A 20,104-nucleotide genomic window follows, 5' to 3' on the forward strand; every position below is an offset into this window, starting at 1 on the left:
ATCCTTAAGTGATCAACTGAATGCCTACCAGGAACAGCTAGATAATGTGCATACTCTGTATTAGAGCACTTCCCAATTCTATTATTCATACAATCCCTTTACCCTCACTTGCTGTATACAGTTTACACTGTTATTAGGTGTTGTTCTAGATACTGAGGGGACCAAGCTTCAAAGGAGAGGTTCGGACAATTTAAAAATTTGGCAACCGGAAGGGGTAGAGAGAATTTGATCAAGAGTAGGAACTTACCTTTCCCCGTACCCATTGTGAGCAGCAGAGCCGGGCTCCGGGATCTCCAGTGCTGACATGTCGAAACCTGGTAGATGGAATGGCCGCTCAGCCAGTCAGTGGCTGGGGGGTGGAGGGGGGGTCCGCTCCAGTCACTGATCAACTGAGAAGCCAGTCCATCAGCAGGGACAGGCATTTTCCCTTGAGTCGTGACGTCATTACAAGCGGTCCCACCGGTCACTGCGGGCACGGAGAGAGGTAAGTTTCTTCTCCTGATCAAATTCCTGTCCTTGCAGGCTGCCAGATTTTAAGATTGGCCAGACTTCTACTTTAAAGAGTTTACTAAGCAGTCCTGGACATGAGAACATTTTTGACACATGCATTAAAATGTTTCAGATTCCAAAACTAACAAGTCACAATCTGGATAAATACGTGATAATTCTGCTTAAAGGAGAAAATTTTTATTAAAGTATTATATTGCCCCCCAAAAGTTATACAAATCACCAATATACACTTATTACAGTAAATGCTTATAAAGTGCTTTTTCCCTGCACTTACTACTGCATCAAGGCTTCACTTCCTGGATAACATGGTGATGTCACGACCCGACTCCCAGAGCTGTGCGGGCTGTGGCTGCTAGAGAGGATGATGGCAGGAGGACACTGAGTGACCCAGGGCACTGGAGGGACACTGAGCATCCCTCTGCCATCATCCTCTCCAGCAGCCACAGCCTGCACAGCTCTGGGAGTCGGGTCGTGACATCACCATGTTATCCAGGAAGTGAAGCCTTGATGCAGTAGTAAGTGCAGGGAAAAAAGCACTTTAAAGCATTTCCCATAATAAGTGTATATTAGTAATTTGTATAACTTTTGGGGGGCAATACAATACTTTAATAAATATTTTCACCAGACTTCTCCTTTAATTCTGTAGACTTAGTTTTTCTTTTATTCTATCCATCTTTTTGGTGCAATAGCATAATGTTAATGTCAAGGTGTTTTAGCAATCCACATTGTGGTGGCATTTTAGGGTTATATTATAGACGCATCACCTGGGCCAGCTCCCCAGGCCCCCCCACCAGGTATTTATCACCCTAGAACACTATATATCTAAATTGATCTAAATGGGTAGGGTTCTAGATGGTAGGATTCAATTGGTGAAGCTGTACCCTACCATAGACATGTTAAACTGAGAAGTTTGTATAATGAAAAATGTGAGAGTTGTCTATAATGACGCAAATTAAGAGAATCTATAATTTAGCAATTTCCTAATATATTTGTATATATTTCCTAAAAGTAATTAATTTTAAATATAATTTTTTCATAAAATAATTTAGTGCTAAGGTTCCGACATACAAACCCCACCCTGCAAAAATTGTCGGTGCTCTAAATGAAAATCTAGTAAATGGTTCTAATAATATTATGTCATAAAACTACTGCGGAATCAATAGCAGCCAGCTGGGGCTGGTAGCCTGCTGATGAAAATGCTAGCCAGCTAATGAATGAATGTCCTAGACTATTTGTGCGTCTTTGTTCTGCTACGACACACCCCTCTGGAACAGAACCCCATCTAGTGACTTGCATTGGAGATCTCTACCAAGTTAAATCTTGTCTGCTACAAGCAAGGAGGGTACATCTCTTACGCCTGTAAATGACCTTGGTCACTTATATTTATATTACACTCCCTTGATGTTTTACAGGATGTCTCTATGGATACAGGAATAAACACAAGATAATAGCCCTACAGTCTTTAAAGCAGCATTTCATTCTACAGGGCCAGGCGGGGAGAGGAGGCGTCTATAGCAGAACAGAGGGAATCAGGAGGTAAGAACAGGATTCTGACTATGACACTGCACATAACTCAACACAATCCCTTTCCTCCTCCATAATAAAAAAACACTATTCCTTTTTAGTTGTTTACACTAAACGTATACAATTCCTTTTCCTCCCTTTCTGCTACTTGAGTCTTGGCTGCAGGTGCATTGTCAAAAATGAACAGAATGCAAAGACAGAATTCACCTCATTTATGCAATAAACCTTTTCCATCCTGGCATGTAACCCTCCTTGGTTTTAGTGCTGTGATGTATTCTACTGTGGCTGAATATAGTCATGCAGGCTGCTCTAGGCATGTTGTCTTATAAACATTGCCTCAGTCTCTCCCCTCTGTGTAGTATTTTTATCTGAGCTACTGTGCATTACATCTGTTCATGGAAGCTGGAAAAGAGACTGTCCTGCTTGTTCATAGGCTTCTGGTGTTTTGTTACAATTTGTCTCATTTTACAGGGATTAGTAAAATTTGCTTTTCGCTTTTTGGTAAGAAGGATTGTACATGATGCTGTGTGCTGTCACCAAGGGGTTCATCGTTTTGGGTATGTACAGATGTGGCAGAGCTAGATTTCTCATTTGTGTTTTATTTTACCTGGAGCTTTACATAGGACTGCAGGTGAACCTAATCCATTTTTTGAATTTGTGAAATATAAACACTATGTTGAAAAGGGTTGGCTAGCACCCAGTGCTGTATCTAGTGATTTCATTATATTCTATATTTAAATGCATTTAAACTGGAACCTATTCATAATATATTTACATAGTTCAAAATTTCACCTCAACTAATTTGTGTAGATACTTAGATGGATAGATGGACAGTAAAAAGAATATATTTTTAAATAATTAAGAATGGGTCACATATTACTTATTGATGAACCTTGAATACTGTTTATGTACTTTCTAAGTTTCTATAGCAATAGTGGTATAGTCTATACAGATGTAGTAAAGCCACATTAGTTATGTAATGTGCATTAAACATAATAAGACGTAAGAAGTAGGTCTATCTGCAGCCCTATGTAAAATTACAATATGATGATGCATAGTGCCATATGATAAACTCAGCTCTGCCACATGAGCCAGTGTTAAGATGCATAGTGCCATATGACAAACTCAGCTCTGCCACATGAGCCAGTGTTAAGATGCATAGTGCCATATGACAAACTCAGCTCTGCCACATGAGCCAGTGTTAAGATGCATAGTGCCATATGACAAACTCAGCTCTGCTACATCAGCCAGTTTAAAGATGCATAGTGACATATGACAAATTCAGCTCTGCTACATCAGCATACAACAGAGCAGAAGTGTATTAAGCAGCTAAATTATGATTGGTACTTTGTATGAAAACATGTAACATACTATCTGTATCCTAGAGGGACAGTAGAATTCGACATAACCTAACCTCATATGTTATAAGAATAGACTATACAGGCAGGAAAGATTGTATCTGCTTCTCCAGGCAGTGCATCCTGCAAACAATTGTTAGATGCTAAATGTACTAGAAAAATACTTTGTATAGGGTTGCATGGGACAGTGGATTTTTAGGAAGCCCCTCTCCATCCATAAAGTGGGATTTAGGGGGCAGTACTCCCCATGCATATATGGGGATCCGCTTATACTTTGTGCCAAGTTTTTGTTTGTAAAACTAGTCCATGTCTCTAAATCAGAAGAAAAGACATTTTAGGGAATGATAATGGTTATATATTGGTTATATTATTTAAATAATTGTAAATAAATAGATACAACAGTGAATAGGTAATAAAGACATATAGCACAATAGCACATAGTCATGCATTGGACATGCATTGGTCTCTTTCCTTGATATCCTGCAGGGATTCTTCATGTCAGACCGCGCCCTGTATACATTTCTTCTCCTTGTCCATCGTTTAAATGTAAATAATATCATCAAAAATACAACAATCCAATGTTGAACACAATAGAATAGATGAGCACAGCAGTACTGTGAGGATCCCAACCTAGAAGAGGTTCATACATGTAGAGACTACAGTTGTCTAAAGGGAATTTTCATTTCATACAAGAACATCTGTTGTCTCCGTCCTTGTCTCCAGAGACCTGGCGGATGGCTGGTAAGACGCACAGCAGCGCTAGATGCTGAATCTTTAGGCTTGTATTACAGAGAGGACTCACTGTCCCCTATGACAGTCAGGCACTTAAATGAATTAATGGCTCTTAATAAGAACACACAGGGAATTACACAATTTTGATCCAATGGCAGTGAGAAGGAGCCCGCTGCCTCCCACCCTATGCTTTCTCTGTTACGCTTTGCTTACACCATTACAGACTGTTGTCATGGTGATCTGCGGGATGAGAAATAGCAGTGACATGATCTGCCTGCAGGGCCCACAGGGATACAGAGAAGGGTGGTGGATCTGCAGCTGAAAACATGAACCACTTAAGCTTTATATTGGCTGAACTGCTTCTACAGTGTCTACAGTGAGAGATATCCATAGGTGTATGGTCATCACATGTACCATCTGCATCATACAATTATATAATGGAATGGAATATAACCAGCACAGGGCACGTCTTCAATAACAGTCAGCATATACAGGGAGACAGGGATAGCACGCATCTCTTATTCAGATTATTTTCTTATAGGGACACATGCATCAATATAGAGGCAAATCATGGGTGTGAATAGGTCCGAATGGATGCACTGCTGACCCTATTCATGCTTACAGATAGATGGCATATATGTAAGATAGTTTGTGTACAAAGTGGAGGCACCTTGGTTCATCTTGTGATGGGAGTCTAGGGATGCATTGTAGCAGGGGCGGATTAACTTTACCATAGGCCCCGGACTGTTCACCAAGCTTGGGCCCCCCCACCCCACTGTAACTATGGCAGCAGTAGATTTAGTCTTCCCCTCCATAGAGCAGACTGTACAGGACCTGTGGTGACATCATAGTCTCATGTTAAGGTCCATCAGTATGTTCTCTAATGTTACTGAATTGTCTCCTGGCTGCAGTTTTGCCCTGATTTGTGCCAAATTTTTGTTTAAAAAGATGCGATTTTTTGCATATCATGGCAGAACTGTAGCCACGAGACAATACACAACTAAAAGTATGAGTCTGTTTGGGCGGCCATGGGCCCCCCAGGAGCTGAGGGCCACGGGCTACCGCCTAAAACGGACCTAATATAATCCGCTACTGCATTGTAGGCTTTTGGTTTGTGTCCGCAAATCAATAAATCCAATTCCATATTTGTTTTCATATTTGGGGCCCCTCTATTGGTTGACCTTTTGCGCATTGTATTTGAGCAGGATGAAGTAAACCCCTAAACAGGTTACTAGAGAACCCGTGTTGAGTATGCCCTTTGTGTAGGGCTGGAGTCCGTACTGGGCATACCCAGGCAAGTGACAGGGCCCACTGCACCTCTAGGGGCCCGGATGTTCACTGTAGTTCAGAACATCAGAAGACAGAGAAGGAGCAGAACCTGTGAGCATCCTGCACAGAGAAAGAGGGATGAAGGGCCTGATCACATGACTCAAAAGTCATCAACCTTAGGGTCTGTTCACACTGAGTAAAACATGCGGAATTCTGCGCGAAGCCCCCAGCACCAGACTATGCTTGGAATCCCGCCTGCATCAGTGTGTCATTGCAATGTCTCGCGCGCCTCCGCTGTCTACTCAAATAATTGACATGTCAATTCTTTTAGTGGATGGGGCGGCTCACGAGGCATCACATTGACACACTGAGGCAGGTGGAATTCCAAGCAGAGTACGTGGCGGGGGGCTCCACGCAGTATTCCGCATGTTTTACTCAGAATGTACACACCCTTACAGTGTGGAGATCAGCTCGACAGAGAGGAAGAAGACTGAGCTATATGTGATGTGTGTGTATGTGTGTGGGTCAGTTAGTCAGTGTACGTGTGTGTCAGTCAATAATGTGTGTGTCAGTAGTGTTTGTGTCAGTAAGTGTCTGTGTCAGTAAGTGTCTTTGTCAGTAAGTGTCTGGGTCAGTAAGTGTCTGGGTCAGTAATGTGTATTTGTGTATGTTAGTGGTGTCTCAAGTGATTGTGCATAGTGTTGGATGAGGGTCCCGCTGACTTTCTGTCACAAAATCCCTGCCTTGGTGTACCCCTATTAGGGTATGTTGATATACTAGAAGGGATTCCCTGAAAAAGACCTTCTCTGCCATGGTGATGCAAAAATCTAAAGTTCATTTTATAATTTCCGCAACCAAGGAGTCCCAGCATTAATGTGTTCAATGGTGTTTCCACCCCAGTGGAAGAAGTAACACGTTCAGTAACAAACCACTACAGACCATATACAATATGCATTCATTCTATAGGATGAGATTATCTGCATTTCATACAAGCATGCAGTAACTGATCCTTTACGTCTATGAAAACCTTTTCACACTTATGACAAGTGTTTCGGTGTATCATACGGGTGACTAAAATACCATAAGGGAATCAAATACTTTGTTCATTGGCTGCAGCTGTTTTGTAGCATATGCAGTGTGCAGGCAGCTTGTCTCATAGGACAGAAAATACAGAACATTTCCACAAGCAACACCACATCAGTACTTGCAAATATAAAGTATTTTAGCTTAGACTGCTCAATGTGATCACAGCAGCAACAGTTTAGGTCGAAATTTAAGCTATTTCTTTATTGCAACCACTCAAATGTGCAACATTTTGGCAGCAGACCCTTCCTTAAGCCATTTATTGCTTGAATTTTGACCAGACCTCTGTCTCTGTTGTGATCATGATATACATTGAGCTTTTGGACCTAGATTGGCACTCCAGTTGGTCACTCGCAGGGTGTCCAGTGCTGGCTTTCCTGTTTTCTGTTTGGTTAGACTGCTGTTACACTGGTATTGGCTGTTTTATGTTGATATCAACAAAAAAATTTTAAGTATGCAACAATTTTAACAGTGCAAGTCAGTTCTTTTAGGGCTGGTTAATGGCCTTTAAAGGGGAACTATCAGCAGGTTAGACAACACTAACCTGCTATTAGCCCCTTACTGTGCAGAAGACGCCGAGGATGAAGGTATGTCTCTTACCTTAATCCTCTGTGCCATTCTAGTGCAGTTAGGCAATTGCTCCACAGTCGGGTAAGACTGTTAGGAGCACTAGGGCATTGTTAGGAGCACTGCCTCAACCCCATAGCGCTGATCTGCCCCTGGCCGGCCTGCTCTTTTCTAATGATAATCAATAGAGCGAGCCAGGCGGGGGCGGTCTGTATTGACGACATGGGGGAGGGGCAGTGCTACTAATGGTGCCCCAGTACTCCTAACAGACTTAATTGCCCAGGCATGAAGGGAATTGTAGTTTTGGAACAGGCAGAGGGCCCCAGGTTTCATACCTGTGATATAGAGGCTTTATGCACCATTACAGTCTTGTGTGTGAGTCCTTAAAGTGCGGCTCCAACTTTAAAGAGCTAAAACAGCTTTGTCTCCTATGCTCCCTATCAGAGTGCAGTATTAGGTAAGGGGAGATGCTGAGTCGGGAATATATAGTTTTGCTGTCAGGCCTGTTAGAGTGAAATCCCTTTTAGGGTGCCTTCACACCTACCGTATCGCAGCAGAAAATCTGCTGCGGATCCGCAGCAGATCCGCAGCAGATTTAACTAGATGAATGAACACAGCATCAAATCCGCACTTACAAATCTGCTGCGGATCCGCAGCGGATTTGACAGTGCGTATTTAATGCTGTGTTCATTCATTTAGTTAAATCTGCTGCGGATCCGCAGCGGATTTTCTGCTGCAATACGGTAGGTGTGAATGCACCCTAACACAGGCTGGTGGGTTCTGTGATTGGTGTTCTATTGCTGTGCCTTCACAAACCAGGACTAATTGTGGGGAGCACAAACAATTGCTTCAACATTTGTGCAGCCCATTAAATGATCGGCACATCTCCTGTTTACACGTTTGCTCTTTTATTGGCAGATTGCTGGTCTTTTTACAGGCTTTTTTATATGGCTTTATATTCCTAGAGACGGGTTAGACTATAGAAGATCATTAGGATAGAATTGTGCCTATAAACTAGTTATGAGGTGAGTCTGTCTAAGCATAAAATGAGCTTATTGACGGGATACATGTGTAAAGGATAATTGACCTACAAGCAGATAGGGACATTTTAAAATCATTGGTTATCCTAGACAAATATTTGTCTCATTTGTACAATCATTCAGCCTATGTATCTAGTGATAAAGCTGTTTACCACTTTGGAAAGGATTAAGTAAACAGTATGTTGCCCTGGCTTGTAGAGCGGTGGTGATGCCAGGTGAGTGTGTGCACACCTGTAAGCCTTAACAGGATAATTACTAAAGATGCAAAATCTTTAACAAATTAGTTATAATATCTACTATGGTCTAATATAATACAGTGAAACCTTTTCAAAAGACCACCCTCTGAGAAGACCACCCATTTATCAAAACAAAATTTCATATGACAGATTCAACAAAGTGGACATTTTCTTTGTGAACGTCACCCCCACAGAAGACCACTGGTGTCAAAAAGTGAAGGTTTTAAAAAAAAAATGTCATCAGAATTTTTTTAAAGTACTGAAAAAAAGTTTAAATGTATAAAATGTCAGGGTTTGAAAAGTTAAACAGGTTTTCCCACCATCATAGTCTGGGGATCCAACTGCTAGGACCATTCATTGCTCATTCATTGATTACTACTGTGTATTGCTTGCATCATTCTGTTCAGCTGTTCTCCTGATATGCAGGAGAATTGGCTTTGTGTAGCACCACTCCCCCACCCTCCAGCTGCTGATTGACAGCTAGCTGTCTGCCTATACACAGAATTTATGCATAGTATAGGCAGACAACTGGCAATTACTGGCAGGTAGGCAGAAGGAGCTGGTGCTTATGAATATTGAGGCAATGTGAATGATACATCATTCTGTTCCGTTTTTTGTCATTAGTTTATGCCACCCCTAGATAGTAGAGCCTAAACCTGCTGACAGAGTCTCTTCAAGTCCACATGGCTTCCCAACAGTCAGACTCCATACAATAATGCACTTAACCCTTGACTCCCACTCTGTGCAGTCAGTTATGGCTGGTAAATTAGGATAACTGCTTAGTATAAACCTGTATAAATCATTTGGTGCCATTGATTAGTTATTTTAGGGTACCATATTTAATACCATATAAATGCCATAACTTAAAGGGGTTTGTTCAGTGATTAAAACCTGGCACCTGAAAAACACATATTAAATCTTTCCATTGGAAACTATTTTTGGCAATTTTGTTTGCCTTCAATTTTAAGCCAAAAAGTCCAATTTCCACACTTCATTTTAAAGCCAACCAAGAAAAAAACATGAATCACAGTATTAGCACACAGGAGAACCTTCCCCAACATAAATTAATAGGCAGAGAAGCTACATAGCAACAAGGTGTAAGTATGAATAGCAAGCTGTAAACTTTATGCTGGGTGCCAAATAGCAACTACTTGTTGCTACTAAATACACAGCAAAACAAAACTTTCCCTGACATAGAAAATGAACATTCTTCCTTTTGCTGTTTGACACCACAGAGTGTTGGACTCTGTTCAAATCTGCTATAGGGAGTAATAATGTCAATAAGACAAAGGACATCAAGAGCGCAGATGATACATGCAGCATATGCTAAAGAGAATGTGTACAAATAAGGTGGTGGATTAAATGTATCACTTGGTTATGTAGTTACTTGTGCATAGGACCAGTTGTACTTTATACATTGGTTGTTTTATATCATACTTGTTAGGTTAATAATTGTTAAAGGAGTTATCCAGGCTTACAAAAACATGGCCACTTTCTTCCAGAAACAGGATGACTGGAGACAGTTATGGTGCTGTTTCTGCATGGAAGTAGCTGTGCTTTTTCTTATCCCGGATAAACCCTTTAAGCTTAGTGAATTGACTGTGATAGTCATTAAAGCGAATGTACCATCAGGTTCATTCGCTTTAAAGTGTCACTGTCGTTATAACTTTTCAAAATCTAAATCAACAGTAGATGTGATATAAAGCAAGTTTGCAATTTACATTCATAATTTTTGTTGTTGTTATCATGCTGTAAAACAAAGCCGAACTTACCAGAAACCCAGGTCCAGTCTCCTGAAGCAGATTTCCGAAAACAGACTAAACACAAAAATTCCGGCCAGTACAGAGTCACAGCTCAATGTGTCCATCAACCACATGACTGACTACTCTCTGTGAGCGCTCAGATGGTCTGGGATAGACAGGAAGTCCTGTTTTCTGTTTCCTGTTTTTTGAGAAGACAAAACTGTCAGAAAACAGGACGTGCCGTGTTTTCCATGATAACTAAAAAAAATAAAATAATGAATGCATATTGCAAACTTGCTTTATATCACATCTACTGTTGATTTACATTTTATAAGTTATAATGACAGTGACACTTTAAGTTTTGACCGTGACGCGGTCCTTTTTTTTTTTTTAATGCTGCGTCACAGAGGGGTGGAGGTTTCCTCCCACTGAAGGGGGGGGTGACCCGCCTCCAGTGCTTTAGCCCTGGCCGATACCTGGTAATAGACCGGCGCTGTGCGCGGGAACCGGGCCACAGTTCAAAAAAAGAACAGCGGCACTGCCTTCTTCACTGTTACCCCGTTCTATTGATGTGCAAAACTTAAAGCGAATGTACCTGATGGTACATTCACTTTATTTTCTTTATTTCATTTTAAAATTGTTATTTTATTTAGTTGTCCAGCGGGAAAAAATTCTTTCAAATTAACTGGTGTATTTAGTTATAGATTTGTAATTTATTTCTATTTAAAAATCTCAAGTCTTCCCATACTTATTAGCTGCTGTATGTCCTGCAGGAAGTGTTGTGTTATTTACATTCAGAAAAAGTGCTCTCTGCTGCCACCTCTGTCCATGTCAGGAATGTCCAGAGCAATAGCATATCCCTTTAGAAAACTTCTCCTGCTCTGGACAGTTCCTGACTTGGCCAGAGATGTCAGCAGAGAGCACTGAATGTAAATAAAACAACATTTCCTGCAGGACATACAGTAGCTTATAAGTATGGGAAGACTTAAGATTTTTAAATAGAAGTAAACTACAAATCTATATAACTTTCTGACACCAGTTGATTTGAAAGAAAAAATGTTTTCGCTGCACAACCCCTTTAACAATCGAGTCTGTAATTTGGCTGCCAGCTATTATAAATTCTAGGCAGCTTTAGATAGGCTTTCTACTTCATTTTTGCTAAGGTTGAAACCTAAGTTACTTCTAGGTCAGTTCATCCACCCTTGTTTGCCAATATTGGTTATAAACTGATTCAGGATCTTCAGTGTCAATAAGGCGAATCTGATTCCCTCTTTATATGCACCATACCTGGTTCATGTACAGCATGTATTTTGTGTAGAAATATACAGAACTCTACAATCATATTAGTTATTTATCAGAAGAATTTAAACAGTTCGATATGTGTTATATAAACTTCATTGTCCATTCTGTGTTATCAGGAATACCATGGCTGAAAACGCTGACCTTGCTTCTCTAGAAGAAAGCTTCAAAAAGTTTGCCATCTATGGTGATACAAAGGCAACAGGTCAAGAAATGACTGGCAAAAACTGGGCCAAGCTTTGTAAAGAATGCAAAGTCATTGATGGAAAAACTGTCACTGGAACTGATGTTGACATAGTATTCTCTAAAGTAAAGTAAGTGAAATTAAAATGTGACGTGAAGTTATCCAGAATTAGAAAAACACAGTTACTTTTTTTTTTTTTGCAAAACACAGCACCACCCATATCCCCAGGTTGTGCATGGTATTACAACTCAGCTCCAGGGGAACTCTTTTCCATCTCATTGCTAAAGTAGTGGTGGAACTTCTGGTAATTGCTGTACCAAAAGTTCCATAGGGCTGCATTGTAATTCAATCTACCGCTACTTTAGCAGTGAGGTGGAGATAAGGAGGCATTCTAACAATCAGCAGGAGTTTCAGCACCTTGACCCTGACTGATACAAACCTCCGACATGTCACTATGACTTGTCAGAAGTTTGTTTAATGATAGGTACACGTTAAGCCATGTCAATTAATATAGCTTAAACATGGTATATATTCAATTACCTCATAGGGGAACCCTAACAGACTCTACAAAACTCAATACAGTTCATCATGATCCATTTTGATTTGTTGGAAAATAAATCTGTCACAACATTATAAACATCACTATGAACTAAACCATAGAGTAAGCAGAAAAATAACTCCACAGATAAGGGCAGATACATGCACTACTAATTGTAGCATTTACCTCATGGTAACCCTATTTTTGGTTTTGCAGAGCCAAGACAGCAAGGGTTATCACCTATGAAGAATTTAAGAAGGCCTTAGAGGAGCTATCGTCAAAAAGATTTAAAGGAAAGAGTAAAGACGAAGCTTATGACTCTATTTGCAAACTTGTGGCTGGAAAAGAACCTGTAAGCTCCGGGGTCACGGTGAGTGTATGAACAACACATTGTCAGGTTTGCTGCAGTGCTGACCTTTGAACAGCATTTATTTTAAAGCGAATTTACCACGAGTACATCGCTTTGTGGTTTTGTACATGAATACACCGGTGCCGATGCGGTAATTGGGCCATGGTTAAAAAATAGGACCGTGCTACTAGCATCCCTGTGCTGTCTCTGGTTTATTCAGGTAAAAAATTAAAACTAAAAGAGGAGAACTCTCAGTCTTTCCTTTATGACCTGATCCCTGTTTATAGTCTGTTCCTGGTTTTGGCTTCAAAGATCTGACAGATAAATCTGCCTGTGTAAACGCACCATTAATCTTTCACATCAACTGCCACAGTAGCTTCATGAGGAAGTGGTCATAATAATGTGATTCTAATGGGGATATTCGTTTAAGGAAAAACAAATGAGTTCTAATTAAGTACTTTGCATACTTTGCTTGCATTCAGCACTCTCAACCACTTATCTTAACATATAATGATGATGGTGGAGGAGGATTAATAGACTATATCTACCCTTTAAGGGCTACTCCAGCAAAAAAAAAAAAAAATCTTTCAAATCAAATAGTTTTTAGAAAGGTATACAGATTTGTAATTTACTTCTATTTAAAAATCTCCAGTCTTCCAGTACTAAGCAGCTGCTGTATGTGCTGCAGGAAGTAGTGTATTTTTTTCCAGTCTGACACAGTGCTCTCTGCTGCCACCCCTGTCATAGACAAGAACCGTCCAGAGCACTGGCAAATCCCCATAGAAAACCTCTCCTGCGCTGGACAGTTCCTGTCTCGGACAGGGGTGGCAGCAAAGAACACTGTGTCAGACTGGAAAGTAAACTTCACTTCCTACAGGACAAACAGTAGATGGTAAGTACTGGAAGACTCGAGGTTTTTAAATAGAAGTACATTACACATCTATATAACTTTCTGAAACCAGTTGATTTGAAAGAAAAAGTTTTTCACTTTAAAGGACAACTCCCGCGGGACCCCCAAAAAAAAAAAAAAACACAGACACACACAGACACCATACTCACCATCTCTCCGGTGACGATCGCCACTCGATTCGCCCGCCGCCCGCCTCTCCGTCGCCGCCGTCCGCCATCCAGCGATGTCTCCGACTTCCGGGTCCAGGGGATGGAAAAGGCTGCCAGTGCGCTTGCGCACCGGCAGCCTTTTCATTGGCTGGAGCGCATCACATGGCTTCCAGCAAGCTCAGCCAATCAGGGCTGAGCAAGCTGGAAGCCATGTGATGCGCTCCAGCCAATGAAAAGGCTGCTGGTGCGCATGTGCACCAGCAGCCTTTTCATCCCCATTCACTTTGCATGAAGACGCCGAGGAGGAAGAAGACCCGGACCGCCCCCCGGCTCTGACGTCGTCGTCACCAGATGCCGCCCCGGAGAAGAGGACCGTGACGATCGTAATAGGTAATGTATACATTCTTTAACTTCCGGGGTGGGGGGTCGGGGGTCCGAAAGTGGGGGAAGGGGGCCAGGCCGGGTATTTAACCACATTACAAAGTTATATAACTTTGTAATGTGTGTTAAATGAGCAAAAAAAAATTTTTGTGGGAGTTGTCCTTTAAGGAAGTGGAAAGAAAGAGAAAAGAGTCCCCATGTATTTCCTATTAGAAGGAAGTGCCATTTAGGGATAAACTCAGGAGAAATAACCATATAATACTTTATATTAGATGTGAGGCTGAGAAAAGGGATAAGAGAGTTCACAACATTGATGCACATTCATTCCAGTCCTCCCACGAAGAAACCAAAAACGTGCATATTCTTCAGCCAAAATGTTAGAATGTTCTACTGGAGTCTGGATGATTTGTAGGCTGGTACTGAAACCCTACAACTTGTTCTATGGTTCTAAAAATATCAATATTAGTTGTTTTTTTTTTTAACCAAAGTAACATTTGAAGGAAGAGGGTAAAGCACACATATGGCAAATAGTTCTATCTGACATGGTTCATGGAGCAGGAACTCAAATCTCCATATCAGCCACTCAGAATGATTCCACATCTTTCCTCCCACAGAAAGCGGCAGCAGTCGGAGCAGTGGATCGCTTAACAGATACAAGCAAGTACACCGGATCCCACAAGGAACGCTTTGATGAGAGCGGGAAAGGAAAAGGCAAAAGTGGTCGAGAAACCATTGTAGAAAACACTGGCTATGTAGCCTCCTACAAGAATGCAGGCACCTATGATGCCAAAGTAAAGAAATAGACCCCTTAAGAGGATGTAACTTCCATCAGCTCCTGCATAGACATTAATAACTTCTGTGTTCGCGGTGAAGTAAGGTAGTCCTTCTGCTAGTGATGAAGATAATGTTAGACGTGGAGGATTAATGCAGTATAGTATTGCTGTCAGTAATATCTATGGCAAAATACAATTCTCAGCAACATTTTGTTGGGTTTCAGGTTTATATACTTTATCATCGGTAAGCATGTCTTGATGGTGATAACTGTGCATGTATCTCTTAATCTATCTCGCACACTTCTTAGCCTCTACACATTATCTACTAAGAAAAGTACACCACCAAACCCTCTGTAATAACATAGTTCTGGTGGATAGTGCCTAAAGTAATTGTGGCTGAAACATCGGACCTCAGCTGACATGAATAGGAAGGTTAGTCTAAACAGACCTAGTTTTATGGCCTAGATGTAAGAATTTGATTGGGGCAAACACTGGTTTTCTATGTTGGGGCAGCTTCTTATTGTTTAGATGTTCTTCCATTATTGTGCAAAATCCCAATTTATTATAAATTTTTTATATACCCAAGTGAAATAACCACAGAACCTCTCTTTGACATAGAGGATAGTTCAGAAAACTTATAGCCTTGGTATTCATATCCGAGACAAAATAACACAAATTCATTACCATGAAGAGACACACTATCTAGCCAAGTTTTATCTATACACTACAAATGTTCAAAGTGATTTTCATTGATGACACGGCACATGTCTAGGAGGTAGTCCAGATTAGAGATGATCGAACATTGGGAATGGTTAGGTTTGATCGAACTCGAACCTTCTCGAACCTTCGTCATTTGATTCCCGATGCCTTCCTGTTCCATGGGGAAGGTGGAGAAAGCCCTAGTAGCGCCTGGAAAACAGGGACACAGCCTAGGTAATAGGTTGTATCTAGAGATGAGCGAACCGGGTTCGGGTTCAAGTCCATCCAAACCCGAACGTTCGGCATTTGATTAGCGGTGGCTGCTGAACTTAGATAAAGCTCTAAGGTTGTCTGGAAAACATGGATACAGCCAATGACTATATCCATGTTTTCCACATAGCCTTAAGGCTTTATCCTACTTCAGCAGCCACTGCTAATCAAATGACGAAAGTTTGGGTTCGGATGGACTCGAGCATGCTTGAGGTTCGCTCATCTCCAGTTGTATCCCTGTTTTCCAGGCAGTACTCAGGCTTGCTCCCCCTTCCCCACGGAACAGGAAGGCATTAGGAATCAAAAGACAAAGGCTCGAGTTCGACGGAACCTAACAATTCCCGATGTTTGATCATCTCTAGTCCAGATCTGTCCCGGCGTGTTCAGGTACACAGAAGTCCTTGATGTAGCCCCACCGAAACAAATTTCAGGGTGTTAGATCTGGTGATTATGGAGGCGAGTGCAGCTTTCCAGTAGAGTTTCATTCAGGTATTGGTTATCCTCCAAATGGAAATGTAAAGGTGCACCATCCCGCTGCCTATGTTCAGCAGGTCTTCCTCCATCAGTAGTTGCTTTGAGCAACTAAGCTAGCTTTGGTTTCATTTTTTAGTCACTGGCCATATGCTACTGATGCTGCACCATTCGTTTTGAATCATTCTGTAGATTGGCTATGTAAACTCTCAGCCTACAACATGCAATGTAAATGGTCACAAGCCATGTTGAAATCTGCATTTCCCCTATAGGATATGTTCCCACTTTGTAATAATATCAGCGGAAGGCGGCCATCTTGTTAAAGAGACGACTGCTAATAATGATCATGATAATTATTATCGGCCATCTATGTCACAAGATAGCTGCCTTCCCCGATATTTTCCTGAAGTGGGAATATAGCCCTATACTTTGTCAGTCCCAAAAAATTGTCTATACCAAAAAGTCGAAGTAATGGCAGAACTAGCTAGCACAAGCTAGCCTAACATAAGTGGTAGATACTATGCAATGTGGACACACAACAACCACCATAGTATATGATGTTAATTGTACAATGATGAAATGATGCTAAGCGGAGTATATATAGATGCAGTATGGTTTGATGTCAGCATCTATAATGGTATATGGTGCCTCTGTCTTGTAGGTAGCAGCAGTTATAGCTTTTGTACCAAGATCCAGGAGGTTCATGCTGCGCCCAGCAGTGGATTATAATAGGGGCGTTCTGGGCGGCAGCCCGGGGCCCTGAGCTCCTGGGGGGCCCATGACCACCCAAATAGACTTATACTTTCAGTGGTGTACTGTCTCCTGGCTACACTTCCGCCATGATTTGCAAAAAAAATCACAGTTTTTTTAATGGCAATTTTGCACAAATCAGGACATCATGACATTATCTATACTGTACTATGAACGCCAGGCTAGTGCCGCCATAGTTACAGTGGGGTGGCCCAGGCTTGGTAAACAGCCCGGGGCCTATGGTAAAGTTAATCCGCCCCTGGCTGCGCCTCTAGGTGACATGCTGCACATGTAAATAATTTATTCAGTGTAAAATCCATTGACTCCAATAGCATTGGAACTTTTATAAGGTACAAATAGCAAGAAGCAATAACTGAGAAATGTCTACAGTATATGTGAAATGGATGGAGTATATATTATCAGAGTTATCAGGGATTTATGTAAGTACTGCATACTGTTACATTGTCTTTTTATCATGAAATCTGCCTTTCCAACCTCGGGCACAAATGGAAGAATAATACAGTAGAAAAGAATTCTAAACTTGCTGGAAGTCTTAAATACATGTAGAAGAGGTTTTCTGGTTTTAAATAAGTAATGCCGAATCACTGTGCAAATGAAAACTTCTACAGCTTTCTGAGTGGCAGCTTGGAACATTCTAGAATACTGACACAGAGATTTGTGCTACTGCTGATGATGCATTGTCTAGATATCATACACTTAAAGGGGTTATCCAACAAAAAAAATTTCTTTCAAATAAACTGGTGTCAGAAAGTTACATAGATTTGTAATTTACTTCTTTCTAAAAATCTCAAGTCTTCCCATACTTATGAGCTGCTGTATGTCCTGTAGGAAGTGTTGTTTTCTTTTCACTATAAAACAGTGCTCTCTGCTGCCACCTCTGTGCGAGACAGGAACTGTCTAGAGCAGCAGCAAATTCCCATAGAAAACCTTTCCTGCTTTGTACAGTTCCTGTCTCAGACAAAGATGTCAGCAGAGAGCGTTAAAAAGACTAAAAACAACATTTCCTGCAAAACATACAGCAGATGATAAATACTTGAAAACTTGAGATTTTTAAATAGAAGTAAATTACAAATGTATATAACTTTCTAAAACCAGTTGACCCCAGATAACCAGATAACTCCTTAAAGGATAGCTACAGTATGTAGGATTTGCAAACAGTGTTCTCATTCACCTATAACAAACCACTGTAGTATTGTAAAAACAGCAAGGAATTGAAAAATAAGGCATGTTATTAAGATTAATAACTTTTATTTACACAGGGATTAACCATTATTAACCCAAAAGCAGAAAATCCCTTTAAATCCTTCTTGTTTACCGTATACGTTCCTGATACATTATAAACCTTTACAAAATGAAGATGTGGTGTGTGTATAGAATTGCAGTGAGATGACAACACTTTTGCAAATCGTCCATATGAGATCATCTTCCTGTCCCTCAACGGCAGATTTTTTTTTGGCTATACAAATATTGCCCAAATATGTAAAACAATTGAGCCATTACACAGCTGTTAACTCATATTTGGCACTAAAAGGAGATTATTATGCCATCACCGATGCAATAGAGAATAACTGGTTCCAAACATAGACAACAGCGAAATCCATAAAACAGCCATGACCAATGCAGCCCGTCCTTGTCTTTATTCATCCCACTTATCTTCAGTATGGAAAATGCACTAAATAGACAGTGGGGGCATGTAATTTATTAACACTTTATGTCTGTTCACTACCATTTGCTGCCTTGCAATGCCTAGTAATTTGCCTTACAGTGTATGAGTTGCCATATATTTAATGCAGTGGCTTAGACTAAATTAGGATATCAGTGTCTACCCAAATGCTATTACACATCTTGTGCCACCCTGTATTCTATGTAGCATGTGTATGAAGAAATCAGCAGTGTAATGTTGAAATGTTATATTAGAATGTGCTGATCTGCGTGGAGCTATGACACCATCCATGGATGAAAGGATCCAGGAATTTATTAAGCACATTGTTGCTAATGTGGATCTAAATAAATGTCTCAGTGTCTATAGAGGTTGAACAATGATCATATATGAACTAATAATATCATGTTACTGGAGATTTGACATACAGCGCCACTTAACAATAGTCACGATAAGAAACTGTTGCTTTGAAAATGCAGCCCAGTCTTATTAGAGAAGAGGAATACCTGACCAGACTCATTCCTAGTTTTGTGGGGAAAGAATTCAGTATACAGTAGCCTGTACTTTTTCTGGTTCTAAGCTTAGGAGTCCAGTGAGCAGTCCTGGCAGTCCTGATTTACACCTTCTTTTTAGAATTGCACATAGCTGTCAGTTACTGGTTGGGACCACCTACTGGACTCCAAAACTCAAAGGTTTAGATGAATAAATTACAAAGTTATATTGTATCTTTTCCCTTTTGGTCTATAGCAGGGATGCAGAAACTTTGGCCCTCCAGCTGTTGCAAAACTAAAGTGTAGTTGTAGTATTGCAATAGCTAGAGAACCAAGATACCCTCACCCTAAAAAAATGACACCGGTTTGAATGTAAACTGTTCAAGCCATAGTCGATATTCCCCGTCCAGCTGTTTATATAACCACAGTTATTCATATCTGCTCCAGGACTGGACTGAAACTAAAAATACAGCCCAATCTGAAATATATGAGGAAGGAGCAATGAATGTCTCCTACACTAGATGGTCTGACACTGTTATGCAGGACATTCTTAATGATCTTCACCTGCAAGCTAATAATACATAGAGCAGTGCTCTACTGACAGCAGGATCAGCTGATCTACTTGCATCTGAGCCAAATCTGTGGCTTATGTGAAGTCAGTGCCAGCATCAGGGCCTGGTACTGCCATTGGTAAAGTTGTCCAGAATTAAAGGCGTTCTAAAAATCAGTTATATCTAAATGTGATACCCGATATAGCCTTGGCTAGATTAAATGAAGGCGACTAGAACTTGTCACAGTATAGGTATAAAACATGAAAACTCTAAAGCAAACATAAAACAGAGCACACTACATACAGTACATACATTTAGGCTAGTGAAACCTCCAGGTAAGGCATTGTACAGAATAAGTGCAGTTATAGTAATGGTAATAACCCTCCAATCAAAGCGTGTTATTTACTGTATTTAGGCGGCAATGGGTGAGCCCAGCTGTTTCAGGAAGCTAGTGTCAAACATAACTTATTTCACACCAGTTCAAACTAATAAATCTAATCATCTTTTCATACTGCAGAGAGCGCAATATTTGGTTGTATATTATTAC

The 20,104-nt window shown here is 40.7% G+C and overlaps 1 protein-coding gene across 1 annotated transcript; it reads left to right on the forward strand.

Moving 5' to 3' along the window:
• Positions 1–1,837: 1,837 nt before the first annotated feature.
• Positions 1,838–15,666, forward strand: TPPP3 (tubulin polymerization promoting protein family member 3). The gene is made up of 4 exons (XM_069968430.1): positions 1,838–2,046; positions 11,480–11,674; positions 12,299–12,452; positions 14,486–15,666. The coding sequence occupies exons 2-4, from the start codon at positions 11,487–11,489 to the stop codon at positions 14,672–14,674; spliced, it is 531 nt and encodes a 176-aa protein (XP_069824531.1). The 5' UTR covers positions 1,838–2,046; positions 11,480–11,486; the 3' UTR covers positions 14,675–15,666.
• The last annotated feature ends 4,438 nt before the right edge of the window (positions 15,667–20,104 follow it).

Source organism: Dendropsophus ebraccatus, chromosome 4 (assembly GCF_027789765.1).
Source record: "Dendropsophus ebraccatus isolate aDenEbr1 chromosome 4, aDenEbr1.pat, whole genome shotgun sequence".
NCBI classification, from domain to species: Eukaryota; Metazoa; Chordata; class Amphibia; order Anura; family Hylidae; genus Dendropsophus; species Dendropsophus ebraccatus.

Bases quoted from the DNA above. Each gene is read 5' to 3' on its own strand.
- TPPP3 (XM_069968430.1), top strand. From the start codon at position 11,487: ATGGCTGAAAACGCTGACCTTGCTTCTCTAGAAGAAAGCTTCAAAAAG. The intron at 11,675-12,298 runs GTAAGTGAAATT...TTGGTTTTGCAG, and splicing joins ATAGTATTCTCTAAAGTAAA to AGCCAAGACAGCAAGGGTTA. The intron at 12,453-14,485 runs GTGAGTGTATGA...TTCCTCCCACAG, and splicing joins CTGTAAGCTCCGGGGTCACG to AAAGCGGCAGCAGTCGGAGC.